The sequence below is a fragment of the Phyllostomus discolor genome, chromosome 3, assembly GCF_004126475.2.
Source record: "Phyllostomus discolor isolate MPI-MPIP mPhyDis1 chromosome 3, mPhyDis1.pri.v3, whole genome shotgun sequence".
NCBI lineage: Eukaryota > Metazoa > Chordata > Mammalia > Chiroptera > Phyllostomidae > Phyllostomus > Phyllostomus discolor.
The window spans coordinates 171,376,886-171,393,880 of NC_040905.2; the positions used below are offsets into that span (position 1 = coordinate 171,376,886).

General features: G+C 39.9%; 1 protein-coding gene across 2 annotated transcripts in view; it reads right to left on the reverse strand.

The window, feature by feature from the left end:
* The window catches only part of TRPM6 (transient receptor potential cation channel subfamily M member 6), a 168,946-nt gene that overhangs the window by 74,885 nt on the left and 77,066 nt on the right, over positions 1 to 16,995 (reverse strand). For both annotated transcript variants that reach the window (XM_036021747.1, XM_036021748.1), the window contains 6 exons: positions 12,891 to 13,062; positions 8,759 to 8,927; positions 7,560 to 7,683; positions 6,036 to 6,108; positions 5,563 to 5,663; positions 744 to 878 (listed from right to left, as the gene is read on the reverse strand). In XM_036021747.1, coding sequence (XP_035877640.1) covers positions 744 to 878; positions 5,563 to 5,663; positions 6,036 to 6,108; positions 7,560 to 7,683; positions 8,759 to 8,927; positions 12,891 to 13,062 — 774 coding nt within the window. The remainder of the gene's footprint in view (positions 1 to 743; positions 879 to 5,562; positions 5,664 to 6,035; positions 6,109 to 7,559; positions 7,684 to 8,758; positions 8,928 to 12,890; positions 13,063 to 16,995) is intronic.

Sequence of the window (16,995 nt, forward strand, 5' to 3'; positions counted from 1 at the left end):
TTAACTAATTTATAACCACTCTTTAACATATATAACAAATTGCATCAACAAATATTTATTGAACACTTACTATGTTCAATCAAGCTTCTGAGGGAGTCAATGAAGAATATAAGTACTTTCTTTGCAGAGTTTTTACAGTTTAATAGAAAAGAATGAGTACTTACATGCACAAAAAATGACTAACACTATGAATATGTGTGTCCTCAAAAGTAGAAAGTAATTTGTGCTCTAGGGACAGGTCAAAAAGGCAGGACTTGAACAGGGCTTTGAAGACAGTCTAAGGCTTGAGTCTAAGGCTCAAGGGAGGACACTCTGAGAAGGGTGCATGACTCGAGCAATTGGTGTTTTTACAACAAGAAAGCCAGTCAGTCTAGTTTCAGTAAGTGTTTGCACAGAAAAGTTGCAGGTACAGAATTTTAACAGCAGCCTTAGATTGAGATGCTTTCAATAACACAATAAAACCAATTTATTCTTATTCACATCTGTGGCATTAATTATAGCCTCACTACAATATTTTCTTAAGTTAGTTTATGCCTCCATTCTGTGTAGTTAATGATGGGAAATACCGAAATGACTCTCAGATCAAATGGAACCTACAAAGACATTTCTCCTTCAGATGAAAAATTTGTCTCTCTCTAAGCCACCTATCTTTTTATGTGAACAGTCAAGAAGATTTGAATGTTCAAGCTAAATCTTAAGGTAAAGTTTAAAGGAGGTAACTGATGAAATGTTTCTGTACTCACTGTATTATAGAGCTCTTCCAGTCGAGGAATAGTAAGAAAGCGATGGAGGTTCACTCCATATTCTATTAAGAGCTTCACAAAATCCACCCGATCCATCACTAAAGCATCTAACATTGCTTGTTCCAGTGAGCCAGGCTTCAGAGGGTAGGAATAAATAAAATATATGACAATTAAGAAAGTAGAAATAACTAAATGACTAAGTGTATTTGAACTCAAGACTATACAGACATAGTAAATATAAAATACAACCTTACTTCAGCACTTGAGTAAATAACAAAAAAAGTGAACTTGAACACATAAAGGACATCTTGACTAAATTTGTTCTTGGTGGGAAGATTGACTATTGTAAAGTTCTCAATGCTTTCCAAACAAATGTACAGGTTTAATGCAATTCTAATAAAACTCCATGTGAGGTTTTTTCTTTTTTTCATAACTTGACATCTTTCTATTTAAACTATACCTAGCTTGTGAATATAAGTAGCAAATTAGACACCTAAAACCACATTAAAAACTATAGTAAAGAGAAGAAAGAAAGAAGAAAGAAAGAAAGAAAGAAAGAAAGAAAGAAAGAAAGAAAGAAAGAAAGAAAGAAAGAAAGAAAGAAGAAAGAAAGAGAAGGAGGGATGAAGAAGGAAGGGAGGGACGGAGGGAGGGAGGGAGGGAGGGAGAAAGGAAGGAGTGGCTGTTCATTGGAGTACCATCCTGTACACCAAAACACATGCAGGTTCATCTCTTGGTCAGGGCAGATATAGGTTTGATCCCTGGTCAGGGAGCATAAGGGAAGCAACCAATCAGTGTTCTCTCTCTCTCAAATCAATAAACATATCCTTGAGTAAGGATTAAGAAGAAAAGAAAGAAATGAATCCACAAGATCAAGGTCAAGTGAGCAACATTTTAAAAGTGGTCATGGAATTAGCAGTCCCCAGAAAGCCAGAAAGTGAAAGTCACCAGAAATTGAAAGCAGAAAAAGTTAACAATAAAACAAATCTATGCCACAGAATTCTGGCAGCACCAGGATGTAATAAATGTACATATGTTGAATTCCTAATGTTGGGACCATTCCAGTCATCTTCCCCCATTTGACTTCCATAATACCAGCAACAAGCCTTTTATGTTTGAAGCAGGAGATTGAAGTAGTCTCTTCTGGTATTGTGATTCATACATACAAGAGGAAAGACATGAATATGTTGACTTCCCAGGTCCACCAACAAATAGTGGCCAGATCACTCCACTGTGAAGTTCAAACCTACAGGCTCAGCTTTCTAATGAGTTTTCTTTCCTACACTCTCAAAAAGTCCAGAGAACAACCAGACCACAAAACATCAACTATGAGGAATCAGGCAATGTAGAAAGAGGAAAACTTCAAAAGAACCATCATTAAATATTTTTACAAATAAAAGATGATACTTGTGTTCAGGATGTCATTTTAAAAAAAGACAAAGAACAAATTTGCTCTTAGAAATTAATAGCATGCTATTGGTTCTCAGCCTTTTGACTAAGATCAAGTTTAGAAATTAATAGGATGCTACCAGAAACAAAAAGAAAATGCATATTAGGTAAAAGAAATAAGATTAAAGGAGCAATCCATGATCCAACATTTAATTGATAGAAATTCCTTAAAGAGAACAGAGAAAACAGGGTAGGAAATTCCCCAAAATAGAAACACATGATTGACAAATTGAAAGTATATATTCAGCATAATGGATATAAAGACTCAAAACAACACATGTTAATGTTAATAGTAATTATGATTACCAATATAGGTAGTTTTTCTTGTGTATATTTTTCTCTGTTTTCATTAATTTCTACTAGGAGCACTTATAATTCAATGCAAAAAATTAAAGTTTTCAATAACAATATAAAAATCTGCCCATTCAAAAAATAAAAAATTCTCAAAATTAATATCCAGAAATCAGTTGTATTTTTATATCCCAATAATAAAGGGACAAACAGAAAAGGAAATTGAGCAAACAATCCCATTCACAATTGCTTCAAAAAAAAAAAGAAATACCAAGGAATAAACCTAACCAAGGATATAAAAGACCTATACTTGCGAACTTATAAGACACTAAAGAAAGAAACTGAAAAAGATACAAATAAGTGGAAGCACATACCGTGTTCATGGATAGAAAGAATTAACATCATTAAACTGTCCTTACTACCCAAGGCAATCTATAAATTCAATGTAATTCTTATCAAGATTCTAATGACATGTTTCACAGAACTAGAACAAATATTTCAAAAATTTATATGGAACGACAAAGGCCCCGAATAGCAACAATGAACCTGAGAAAGAAGAACAAAGTTGGAGAAACCACACTGCCTAACATCAAATATCAAACTATTAGGTAGTGTGAGTCCTCCAATGATAAGGCCATAGTAATCAAAACAGCATGGTACTGCAAAAAAAATAGACACATAGGTCAATGAAACAGAATAGAGAGCCCAGAAATAAGCCCACACCTTTATAGTCTATTAATATTCAACAGAGGAAGTAAGCATATACAATGGGCTAAACATAGTTTATTCAATAAACGGTGTTGGGACAAGTGGACCATATGTGCAGAAAATGAAACCAGACCACCTTCTTACAACCACACACAATAATAAATTCAAAATGGATCAAAGACTTAAATTTTAGACCTGAAACCATAAAAATCCTAGAAGAAAACATAGGCAGCAAAATCTCAGACATTGCTCATAGATAGTTTTCATCAGATATATCTCCCCAGGCAAGAATAACAAAAGAAAAAATAAACAAATCAGACTTCATCAAACTAAAAAGGTTTGGCAAAGCAAAGCAAATCATCAACAAAATAACAAGACAACCCAAGACAACCCGCAGAATGGGAGAATATATTCACTGATACATCTGATAAGAGGTTAATATCCAAAATTTACAAAGTACTTACAAAACTCAACACCAAAAACATGAACAACCCAATTAAAAAATGGGCAAAGGACCTGAATAGACACTTCTCCAAAGAGGACATACTGATGGCCAATAGACATATGAAAAAATAATCAACATCACTAATCAAAGCAATGCAAATTAAAACCACAATGAGATACAATCTCACACCTGTCAGAATGGCCATCATCAAAATATCAATAAACAGGTACTGGATGTGGAGAAAGCGGAACTCTTTTGCACTGTTGGTGGGAATACAGACTGGTGCAGCCACTGTGGAAAGCAGTATAGAGATACATCAAAAAATTAAAAACGGCTCTCCCTTTTGACCCAGTGATCCCACTTCTGGGAATATATCCAAAGTAACCCAAAACATTTATTTGAAAGAAACTAAGCACCCCTATGTTCATTGTAGCACTATTTGTAGTCACCAAGGTATGGAAGCAGCCCAAGTGTCCATCAGTATATGAGTGGATAAAACCACTATGGGACATTTACACAATGGAATGCTACTCAGCTATGAAAAAGAAAATGTTACCCTTTGTGACAGTATGGATGGACCTGGAGAACATTATCCTAAGTGAAATAAGCCAGTCAGAGAAAGACAAATGCCATATAATTTCAGTCATATGTGGAATCTAATGAACAAACTGAACTAACAAGGAAAATGGGGACAGACTCATAGATGGAGGACAGGATGACAGCTATTTGGGGGTGATGTTAGAGTGTGGAGGGATTGAGCAAAAGGGAAAAAGGATTCATGGACATGGACAACAGTGTGGTGATTGCTAGGGAGACAGGGGATAAGGGGATTAAAAGGTAATATAAAACAAAATACAATAAAAATGAAATCAAAGCCCTGGCTGGTGTGGCTCAGTGGACTGAGCATGAGACTATAAACCATATCGTCACCAGTTCAATTCCCAGTCAGGGCACATGCCCAGATTGCAGGCCAGGACCCCAATTAGGGCAACGATCAATATTTCTCTCCCTCTCTTTCTCCCTAATTTCCTCCTCTCTCCTCTCTCTAAAAACTAATAAATAAATCTTTTTTTAAAAGTTAAATCTAGTGGGATCCCAGTCAGCCCTCTCCCATCTCCTCTGCACTCCCTACCAATCACATTGTGCTGAAGTGTTTTCTCCTGTCTGTATGTGGTTATATGGCTTCTGTCCACCTAGTGTTCAGTTATTTATTCAAGATGATTTCTCCACAATTTAGTTGAAATTCCAGATTGGCCCTGGAAGGGGGTTAGTGTAACTTTCATTTACTCCTCTACCATCTTGGATCTCCACTTCTCACATGTATTTTAAATTTCTTGTTTAACTTTGGGTCGTGAACACACAATACAATATACAGGTGATGTATATAGAATTGCAGATCTGAAACACATATAAATTTATTACCCAATGTCATCCAATAAATTCAATAAAAACAAAAAATATAAAATCCACAAAAAAAAAAAAAAAAGTTAAATCTAGCCCTGGCTGGTGAGGCTGAGTGGATTGAGCACAGGCCTGTGAACCAAAGGGTCACCGGTTCAATTCCCAGTCAGGGCACATGCCTGGGTTGCAAGCCAGATCCCCAATAGGAACGTGTGAGAGGCAACCACACACTGGGAAAAAAAAAGTTAAATCTAAACAAAAAAAAAACCAAAAAAATAAAAAATTCTATTTTGTCTTTCCCTCAACTTCCTTTATCAGCTTCAATTAATCTGCCCAGCTGGAGGGGAAAAAATGTTTTCAGGGAAACAAAATAAATGAGAGAAATGTGTTCATATTCTCTGGGCACTTAGCTACAGAGATGCTACTCCCATACCCTTCCCGAACCAATTAATTTCTCCTTCAATTTCCCCTTTTGCCCCACCCTTACAAACCAACACAAATTTTTTTTTTCTGTTTTCATTATACCTTCCAATGCTGTCCATGTATTAGGATATGTTTCTTGGCAATGTCCGTCCTGTCCCAGGCCATTGCCAGATTTAATTGCTCAGATGCTGATAAACTTGTACCTAGAGTAAAAGAAAGGAAAAACCATATGTTCTATTTAAAATGTCAACATATGCCCTGCGCAGTGTGGCTCAGTGGACTGAGTGCCAACCTGCGAACAGAAAGGTCACCGGATCAATTGCCAGTCAGGGCACATGCCTGGGTTGCAGGCCAGGTCCCTTGTTGGGGCATGCAAGAGGCAACCAATCAATGTATCTCTCACACATTGATGTTTCTCTCCCTCTCTTTCTCCCATGCTTCCCCTCTCTCTCTAAAAATAAATAAATAAAATCTGTTTTAAAAGTTCACTGAAATGTCAACATATGAAGCACAGAGAGTCATTGAGGGTGACAACAGGAGGTGAGGAACAGTTGTAACCCTGTTCAGACGCTCACCTTTCAGTAGAGCTGTTAGGATTGCTAAATCAAGGTCGTGCAACTCCTCAGAATCAGCCTCAAATATGATAATCTATCAGAGTTGAAAAACAGAAAGGCATACATTTGGGAATTAGCAAAGAAATGCTTCCAAGAGTATCTACCAAATTTATTCTTGGGAAAAACAATCTTCATTAATGTCAAAAACTACTCAGAGTTTAAAATTTTTTTTTTACTTATAAAAGAGAAAAAATTTACATAGGGTAATAGAGAACTGTAGGCTTGCGGGGGGAGCGGGGAATACCTAAAAAGTTCCACCTAATCTAGAGGAAACATATATGAAAGAGCACCAATACACTAATTTACTGTGCATGTGCTATAAGAAAACTCATTTCAGTTCCTCATGTAAAGGAAATCCTTCCTCATTTCAAAGGAATCCCATATGAGTTCCTTCTGTTCACCAAGGCTTAGAAACTGACTTCTGCTTTTCAATGAGAAGTGAATCCTCAAGTATTTGTCATAAAATAAGTGAGGCAATTACAATGCACCCATTGCACAAGTACAATGGACAGCACAGACTGTTAGCACACTGTCAAAGTGTCCTGTGCATCCCAGCATGCGACTGTTTAAGACAAATAAGGATATTACTTATAACTATAAAAGTCTCCTGCTGTTAATGAATGGGTCGCAGTGTTTCCAAATGAAAATATATTTTATACATTAGAGGGAGTGTTTAACAAAAAAGGAGACTGGGTTGGCAAGTTCTAGCCCCAGAGAGTCAGCCTTGAGTAAATATCTTACCACCACTGAATCTGAGGTTCCTCACCCACAGAAGAGGAACCCTAATTTCTAAAGTCCCATAAAGACAGAAAAACTATGCTTCTACAATTCACACATTGGTCCCCCCCCACCTAAGAGCCCCTCCAAGTGCATGAATAAAATCAACCCTCATTTGTACAGGAATTGAGAACTTAATTCCTATAATGTACAAATTTTTAGTTGCCTTCTCTAGTTCTCTCTTGATATTACTGATCATTGTGGGAAATACAAACTGTAGTTCACTAAACTTAATCACTTTTATGTACCACTGCTCTGCTAAGTGCTTTTTGTCAGCTACAGCTAAGAATATGAAAGTTAAGAAGCCAAGTTACTCAACTAAGGGTCATATACACAGAGTGAAAAATGAAAAATCCAGCCGTGGCTGGAGGGGCTCCATGGACTGAGTGCCAGCCTGCAAACTGAAAGGTTAGACCCTTCAAATAGGGTTCAGAATAGGGTTTAACCCTATTCTGGGTTAGGGCACATATCTTGGTTGCAGGCCAGGTCCCCAGTTGGAGGTGTGTAAGAGGCAACCAACTGATGTTTCTCCTGCACATCAATGTTTCTCTTCCTCTCTTTCTCCCTCCCCACTTTCTCTGGCAATAAATAAAATCTTTTTTTTTAAAAAAAGGAAAATTCTGTACTTTAAGAAATTGTGAAATTAACAGTATAATTGTTAAAAATTAGCATTTTAAGCCAGTTGAGTCATCACCTAATCATACTCACAGAATCCCTGTGTACCATGCATTCCATTAGAATTTGAAGAAGGTGCTTGGACTGTTTAAGACTGAAGTTGAAAGTGTTGTGAATCATGCAGATAATCTCCTCCTTCATCTGAGGACTAAGGGTCCTGGAGAGAGAGAAGTGGCCAGAACTTGACACAATGCAGATAAGGGAACAAGGCAGCAACATCGGTACAAGAAAACCAACCATCTGCCCTACCTGACTGAGGTTTCTATGGACAGTTCTGCCCAGGAAGAAAATGAGCAGGAAGCAAAGAGAAGCAGCATCACCAGGAGTCTGAATTTGAAATTGAGAATAAACTGATCTGCCATGACCCTGGAAAGAATACACTCTGGAGCAAGGTTCTCAAGCTGATCGGTTTCCAGGGGGCTGCCAAGTTCCAGAAATTATGGACATCATATTCTCGAAAGGATCTGAAAGCCTCACAGGGTTAAAACCCTTCATCAAGGGTGACTTTAGGAGAGGGAGAGGTATGAAGGGTAAGGAAGGGAGCAGAGGGTGCAATCAGAGAGCTGAGGGCTGAAAGGGAGAGACACTGTAAGGAAAGAATCTTCAAAAAGCAGTTACAACATAAGCATGAATGTTTACAAAGTAAATTAATGGGGTTAATACTTAGTTCATTTGCACTTTTTTTACTTAGAGAGTAGAAATATCTATCAAGCTTTTGATATGGGAAAAATCACCCTGGACATAGGAATGGCTAGAGAAAATTTTTCTTCTTACTTAAAAAGGGGAAAAAAATTAAAACCTCAGATAAGCACAGAATACATTATATAAATGCCAAGATGTCAATTTCCCCAATTCCTGCTATTTTTACTAATGGCGAATGAACTTCAAGGTGATCTGGGCCAACACTGGTTTCCTCATTCACTGTAGAATTTTTTCAGCATTAATGGCCATTTGCAGGAGCATCTCTGCCCTCGCTCTCCCTGAAAATGCTTTTTCTGGAAGCTCAGGCAAGGCTCAAGCATCCCTTAGAGGCAGATCATTCTTTAGCTAAGGAAACAGCATCTGGCATCACTGGGAGGCATTTTGATAAATAAATACAAAAATCACTGAAAAATGAATTCCAATCTCTACCTCTGCCCTCCAAGGGTATCCGGCCCACATAAAAGCAGAGCTTAAAGAACGAAATGAAAGGATAGTCACCATAGTTTCCAAAGTGAGAATCAACCACTTACCCCTCATCTGCGAAGTGTTTGTGAGTGAAGGCCAGGAGGTCGGCAGCCCGGCCAGTGCCCTCACACACCACCACTGGGTGCTTGTCTTTCACGGTCTCCCACACCCAGAGGATGACGTTAGGACCGCCTTCCACCACCAGCCCCACCATGGGCACACCTTGTCTTGAGCCTATTTCAGACGACAAACGACACCACGCTGTTAGGAAGCAACCCTGTCTCAGCCAATCAGCCATTTGATTTCCAGACATAAGTGTTTCCATCACCACATACATCCAGTGCTTGCTCTAGCCCCTCTGTCTTTTGGACTTAGGATTGTATAGCTCAAGGCAAGCCAGAAGCTTGGACTTTAAATAAAAATAGCATCTATATGGTGACAGCATCTTCAAAATTTCTCTGGTTTAAAAATCAACATAATATTTAAGTATTTTCATTCTATCCAAGTAAATCCCTTTTCAATCACATCAATGACAAATACAAATATAGTAGGAAGCCTCCTTAATTAGCATGGTAGGTAAAAAGGTCAGCTTTGATATATAAGTATTTAGGGTTTCTTGAGGGCTTTATCCTTCCTTCCTCCTTCTTCCCGCCCTTCCTTTCCCTCCCTCCCTTCCTTCCTTCCTTCCTTCCTTCCTTCCTTCCTTCCTTCCTTCCTTCCTTCCTTCCTTCTTTTTTGTGTGTGTGAGTGTGGTATATGCAGGTGGCTTACCGTTTTTGCTGTTTTCATATTGTTTCTCGGTAGAATTTATAAATGTCACCAGTCCACTGAAACTGACTCCGAGTTCTTTTTCCACAAACAGTGAAACCCCCCCATTAAATCCTAAGTATCAAGATCTTTGAAAGCAAAAATGTCACTTGCCAGTGTTTGTAAACTGGGGTTGTTTTCATTCGTCCTCCAATGGGAAATCAATAGGAAATAAGAAAGACAAAGGCTTTGCCCCCTGGAGCACACATGCTAGTGCTGTACGGAACCCCTGAGCAATTTCTGTGCTAAACACAGGACAGTAGAGGCAATGGGACATTCCAGGTAACTGGTATTTCAGACACCTTCACAGTGACCCCTGGCCTGTCCTCCTCTCCCCTTCCCTACCCACCCCACCCCACAGAGGGCCGCACACCTGGTCCTCTCTCCCCTTTCCTGACCTACAGGTAAAGGAGCCTCCAACTTAGAGCTTCATTTACACTAAGCTCTAAGTGGCAATAATTCCCACAGTCCCTCCCATGCCCCCCACCCCAACTAAGAGATGATCCCATAAGAGGAAAGAAACAGACATTTATTGAGGAATATTATGTACCCAATACCATTGCAGGTACATCTAACATTCTTTATCTAAATTAATACTGACAGCAATAGGTAGAAGTAGACAGTTCCTTGCATTATATTAAGAAAACGGGGACTTCCGGCAAGATGGAGGAATAGGTGGACGTACCGTACCTCCTCGCACAACCAAGATTAGAACAACAATAATTTACAACAATAATTTACAGACAGAATAACGCCCAGATCCGGCAGAGGGTTTATCTGAATGGAAGTCAGGCAGCCAAGAAGTTGAAGTAGACCCGTACATCCAGACTGGTAGGAGAAGACTAGCCGGACGGGCGCAGGGCTGGCGCGGGTTGGCGGCGCGCGGAGGTCAGGGGAAGGTTTGGCGCAAAAACGGCGCAACAGCCATCCGGGGCGCAAGAACGCAGCGGTGATCCCTGAGTACGCAAGCTGCAGCTGGCAGACCCAGAGGGGTAGCGATTGTGGACCAGGGCAGAACTCGCAGCCCGGGAGCCAGAGAAGGGTCTGAGCCCAGGAGAACGGAACTACCACCATTGTTTTCTCCCGTCCCCGCTCCAGCTCCCGCCCCCGCCCCCACATATAATGTCACAATCTAGCGACTGGGGTGCCCAGCCATGGTGAACACCTAAGGCTCCGCTCCCCACCATAACAAGAGCAACCAGACCGGAAATAAAAAAAAAAAAAGGAGAGACAGGGGAAAAACATGTTTTCAACAGAGCAGATCAGTCCCCCAGGACTCATCCTTTTGAGCGACTAAGAAATAGCCAATCTATCAGATGTGCAGTTCAAAACACTGGTGATCAGAAAGCTCACGGAATTGGTTGATTTTAGGCGCAATTTACATGAAAGGATGCAGGTTACCATAAAACAGATGCAGGAAGACACGCGGAGGAGAGCCAATAGTGAAAGGAAGGAATCTGAGTCTCAAAACAATACAGTGGACCAGAAGGAAGATAGAATCAACCAAGCAGGAAAGCATGATGAAATAAGAATTCAAAAAATTGAGGAAAAGATTAAGAGCATCCTTTACACGTTCCAATATCCAAATTATAGGGGTACCAGAATCGGAAGGGGAAAAGCAACAAATTGAGCACGTATTTGAACAAATAATAAAGGAGAACTTCCCCAATCTGGCAAAGGGAACAGTCTTCCAAGAAATCCAAGAAGCTCAGAGAGCCCCAAAGAAGTTGGACCCAAGAAGAAACACACCAAGGCACATCATAATGACATTAGCCAAGGTAAAAATGAAGGAGAGAGTCCTAGAAGCAGCAAGAGATAAGGGGACAGTAACCTACAAAGGAGTTCCCATCAGACTGTCAGCTGATTTCTCCAAAGAGACCTTAGAGGCAAGAAGGGGCTGGAAAGAAATATTCCAAGTCATGAAAGACAAGGACCTACGTCCCAGATTGCTCTATCCAGCAAAGCTCTCATTTAGAATGGAAGGGCAGATAAAGTGCTTCTCAGATAAGGTCAAGTTAAAGGAGTTCATCATCACCAAGCCCTTATTTTATGAAATGCTAAAGGGACTTATCTAAGGAAAGAAGATAAAGAAAAGACATGTATAGTAAAAGGACAGCAAACTCACAGTTATTAACAACCACACCTAAAGCAAAACCAAAAGAAACTAAGTAAACAATTAGAACAGGAACAGAACCACAGAAATGGAGATCACATGGAGGGTTAGCAGCAGGGGGGTGGGAGGAGGAGAGAGGGGGAAAAGGTATAGAGAATAAGTAGCATAGAATGTAGGTTAAAAATAGATAGGGGGAGGGCAAGAATAGTACGGGAAATGTAGAAGCTAAAGAACTCATAAGTATGATACATGGACATGAACTAAAGGGGGGAAATGTGGGTGGGAGGGGGGTACAGGGTGGAGGGGAGAGAAGGGGGGAAATGGGACAACTGTAATAGCATACTCAATAAAATAAAATAAAAAAAAAAGAAAACAAACTGACCGATTACTCCATTGTCCAAGGTAACAGGCAATAAATGACAGAGCTTTGGTCGGTCTGACTTTACCACTTTCTGCTGTCTTGGGGAATCAAGGCCCAAAACTCAAGAGATTCAGCCTTTCCCAGCCAAAAGTCAAAGGCTGAAGAGCACTCGTACCTCTCGAGGGCCTTCTTACTCCCTGCCCCTCTGCCCCAGTCAGTGGAGTATTTTGTGGAAGGTTTAACTCACTGAAAGAGGCAGTGGCCACCTCAGCTTCCTTGGACAAAAAGTCTCCATTTCTCCAGGCAGCACCCAGCCCTCCTCCTCCCTGCGAGGAGTCCCCGCTCTCCACTCAGGGATGCTCACTGAAGCAGGCCCTCCTCTTGCCTGTCCCTCCTACAGACACTACCAAAACGACCTTCTCAAAGCACCACTCTGAGCAGCACACAACATGGTTATCTTCCACGGTCCTACTTCTAAAAGCCTGTCTGATTTCAACCTTTGCTGTCTGGGGCCACCCCACTCATGTATGAAAGGCCATCAGCTCCCCTGACTATCCAAGATCATAGCCCCAGTCTTCTCAGGCAAACCTCCTTACTGCTCTTCAGCCACTCCCATTCTCTCCCCTCTCTGTCCATCCATCCATCAACCCTAAGAGCTCCTGGAGGCTCTGCTATCGTCTCCACTCTTCCACAAAACCCAACCTCCCCTTTCTATACTGTCCTCCATGTATTTTTTCCTCTCTCCCAACTTTCATTCACGGCTTTATACCACCTCAAACTGTGTTTTTTTTTTCTGGTTGTGGGTTCACACACATTAAGGCAGGGGCTGCCTTGGACCTCTCTACTCTGTATAGATGACATCAGAGCAGCTAGCTCCACAGCAGGACCCCAGCCAGGACCTGTTGGCTGAACTCACGGCTGTGTATTCTCTGCAGAGAGAGGTACTTTTCCAGGTTCCTCCTGAGCATCATCTCATTTCCATACTTGCCCACAGTGCCGTCATCGGACAGGATGAAGTGGGAATGCATGCTGTTGAGGGTGGTGAGCTTGCAGAGCGGGTTTCCCAGGGCCTGGTACAGGCACACCACCTACAAGGAAAAGGGAGGGTCAGAGCTTAAGATCCTTCCCTCAGTTCAAGTGCTCAAAGGCCCATCTCCATTCACAGCAGAGTTCTTGTCAAGGTTAAAGAGCATAACTTACTACCAAGATCAGTGCTTCTCAAGCTATCTGTGGTAAGAGATCAATTTGATGTTTTATAAGTTCCCATTTTTTATTGGCCAATGTGTCCTAGAATGCATGACTAGTATGCAGTTCTGCTCAAGAAACTCAACAACACAAGTTCAACAACACTCGCACACCCCTGCTCAGCAAGGTAAGTCCACTGACCACACACCTGGATGTCATGGTGCTGCCACATTGTTAAAAATGGTTCTAAGTAGTTATTTCCAATTTCAGTAGTTACATTGCTTCAGAAGATTAGAAAACAGTTCAAGAATTGGCATCAGTATACACAGATCATATCATTGTCCACCAAACATGCCTTTAGTAGATCTATTCCAGAGTAATATTTTGACACTGAATTTTTTCTAGTATTCTGAATGACATGGAGAACAACAGCCAACCAAATGGCAATACATTCTCCTGTATATAAAACTTCCAGATCTTTATTAACACTTATTGATTCTTCCTTAATCTGTTCTAATTCTTATTTGTTTTTTGAGATGAGAGGACATGATTTGGGGTCAGAGAACTCAAGTTTAAGTCTAGGCTCTTCGGCTTACTAAATCTGAGTGATTCCTGCCTCCTTTCTCAGATTGATTTCTTTCATGTGAAAATGAAAATGATAATAATTTCCACATCAGGGGGCTGCTGTGAGGCTTGAGAGACATAATGAATGTAAAAAGCACTGTAAGTTTTACAAACATTATTCCTTAAAGTTACCTAACGATGATGCTGAGGCCAGAAACCAAAAAGAAAGTGATTGATAGATTTAATACATATTTTTTATTTATAGACGAAAGATCATAAATTATATAAAATAAAAACTGGGGGAACTGCAGCATACATAATAAACAAAAATGTAAATAAACAGAATTACAATGTAAAAGGCCTTTCAAAATATAATAACTGTGATTGAAAATGCACAAAAAACACATGAAACAATGATGAACCTCACTACTAATGAAAGGTATAGAAATAAGCATAATTAAGGCCATGGCTAGTGTGGCTCAGTGGATTGAGCACTGCAAGCAAACCAAAAGGTCACTGGTTTGATTCCACATCAGGACACACGCCTGGGTTGCTGCCCAGGTCCCTCTCCCTCCCTTCTCCTCTCTAAAAATAAAAATAAATAAAATCTTTAAATGAAATAAGAACAATTAGGTATTATTTTATACCTATCAAGATGAGAATTTTTTGAAAAAGCCAGGATACCCAGAGCTATCAATGGGACAGAAAAATGGGCACCCTCATACCTATTGGAAGAAATGTAAATTGTTACTACCTTCCTGGAAGTCAGTGAGTCACATTTTTAAAGGTAGATACCAACAAGCCCAAGCATTTTACTTTAAGAATTATTTTGAAGGGACTTCCAGCAAGATGGAGGTGTAGGTGGATGCACCATACCTCCACGCACAACCAAGATTGGAACAACAACAATTTGGAGGCAGAATTAACACCCAGAACCGACAGAAAATTTATCTGAATGGAAGTCACACAGCCAAGAAGTTGAAATAGACCCATTCATCCAGACTGGTAGGAGGGATGAAGACAACCAGCCGGGCACAGGTCTCAGGGCAAAGAACAGGGAGAGTTGGGCGCATAAGGCAACAGGAGCACGTAAGGCATCTGGGGTGCACAAGATCACAGCGGGTGGACCCTGAGTACACAGGCAGCAGCAGCAGACCCAGTGAGGCGGCAATTATGGAGCAGGGCAGAGCACGCAACCCAGGATCCCAGGGAAGGGACTGAGGTCCCACGGAGAACCGAGCTACCGCCATTGTTCCCTCTCGACCCTGCCCCCACATACAACATCACAATCTAGCCACTGGGGTGCCCAGCCCTGGTGAACACCTAAGGCTCTGCCCCTCACTATAACAGGAGTGACCACACCAAAAAAAGAAAAAAGAGAGAGAGAGATGGCTCAAACAGAAGAACAAGTCAGTGCCCCAGAACTCATCCTTTTGAGTGACCAAGAGATAGCTAATCTATCAGATGCACAGTTCAAAATACTGGTGATCAGGAAGCTCACAGAATTGGTTGATTTTGGTTGTAAATTAGACGAAAAAATGCAGGTTACCATAAAAGAAATTAAGGAAAATGCACAGGAAACCAATAGCGATGAGAAGGGAACTGGGACTCAAAACAATAGAGTGGACCAGAAGGAAGAAAGAAACAACCAAACAGGAAAGAATGGAGAAATAAGAATTCAAAAAAAAATGAGGAGAAGCTTAGGAACCTCCAGGACATCTTGAAAAATTCCAACATCCAAATTATAGGGGTACCAGAAGGGGAAGAGGTAGAGCAACAGATTGAAAATGTATTTGAACAAATAATAGAGGAGAACTTCCGCAATCTGGCAAAGGAAATAGACTTCCAGGAAGTCCGGGAAGCTCAGAGAGCCCCAAAGAAGTTGAATCCAAAAAGAAACACATCAAGGCACATCATAATTACATTAGCCAAGGTAAAAATGAAGGAGAGAATCCTAGAAGCAGCAAGAGATAAGGGGACAGTAACCTACAAAGGAGTTCCCAACAGATTGTCAGCTGATTTCCCGAAAGAGACCTTACAGGCAAGAAAGGGCTGGAAAGAAGTATTCCAAGTCATGAAAGACAAGGACCTATATCCCAGACTACTCTATCCAACAAAGCTTTCATTTAGAATGGAAGGGCAGATAAAGTGCTTCTCAGATAAGGTCAAGTTAAAGAAACTCATCATCACCAAGCCCTTATTTTATGAAATGTTAAAGGGAATTATCTAAGAAAAGAAGATTTAAAAAAAAACATGTATAGTAAAAGGACAGCAAACTCACAGTTATTAACAACCACACCTAAAGCAAAACCAAAAGAAACTAAGCGAACACCTAGAACAGGAACAGAACCACAGAAATGGAGATCACATGGAGGGTTAGCAACAGGGGAGTGGGAGGAGGAGAGAGGGGGAAAAGGTACAGAGAATAAGTAGCATAGTTTGTAGGTAGAAAATAGACAGAGGGAGGGTAAGAATAGTATGAGCAATGTAGAAGCTGAAGAACTTATAAATATGACACATAGACATGAACTAAAAGGGGGGATGTGGGTGGGAGAGGGTGTGCAGGGTAGAGGGGAGTGAAGGAGGGAAATGGGACAACTGTAATAGCATAATCAATAAAATATATTTTAAAAAAGAATTATTTTGAAGGAAATAAAGCAAGCTAGTTTCAAAGATTTATCTATCCTATTAAACAATATCATTTTTATACTAGTGAAAAACAAGAAATCACCTCAATTAACAATAATAGGGGAGTAGTTAAATAAATTATAGTACAATAGAATATTATGAGGCATGAAACATCAAAGTGCATGTCTGGAATTTTCTTCAAAATAATTAAGGCAGATGGTGTGGAGTGAATAAGGGAATTGATGAAACAAAAGTGGCTATAAGTTCGTAAGCTGAAGTTGTAAGATGGATATATGAGTTCATTATTCTAATATATCTACTATTTAATATGTTTAAATTTTTTAATGGAAATTAAAATAAACCATAAGCATGTCTATTTTAATTGACATAGAAAAATAACTATGTTAAATAGTTAAGTTAAAAAACAAATTCACAGTAGTTGGTTTCTGTATTTATTTTACATACAACTTTTTTTAATATACATATGTGCACATACATAGAAAAAATTCTGGAATAATACTTGCCAAAATATTCACAGTAGTTATCTTTCTTCTGCATACTTTTTTGTAAATAGCTGAGATTTTTACAAAAAAAGTAATTAGACAAATCTATTCCCTTTCAAAAAACTAACAGAATCAAAGACT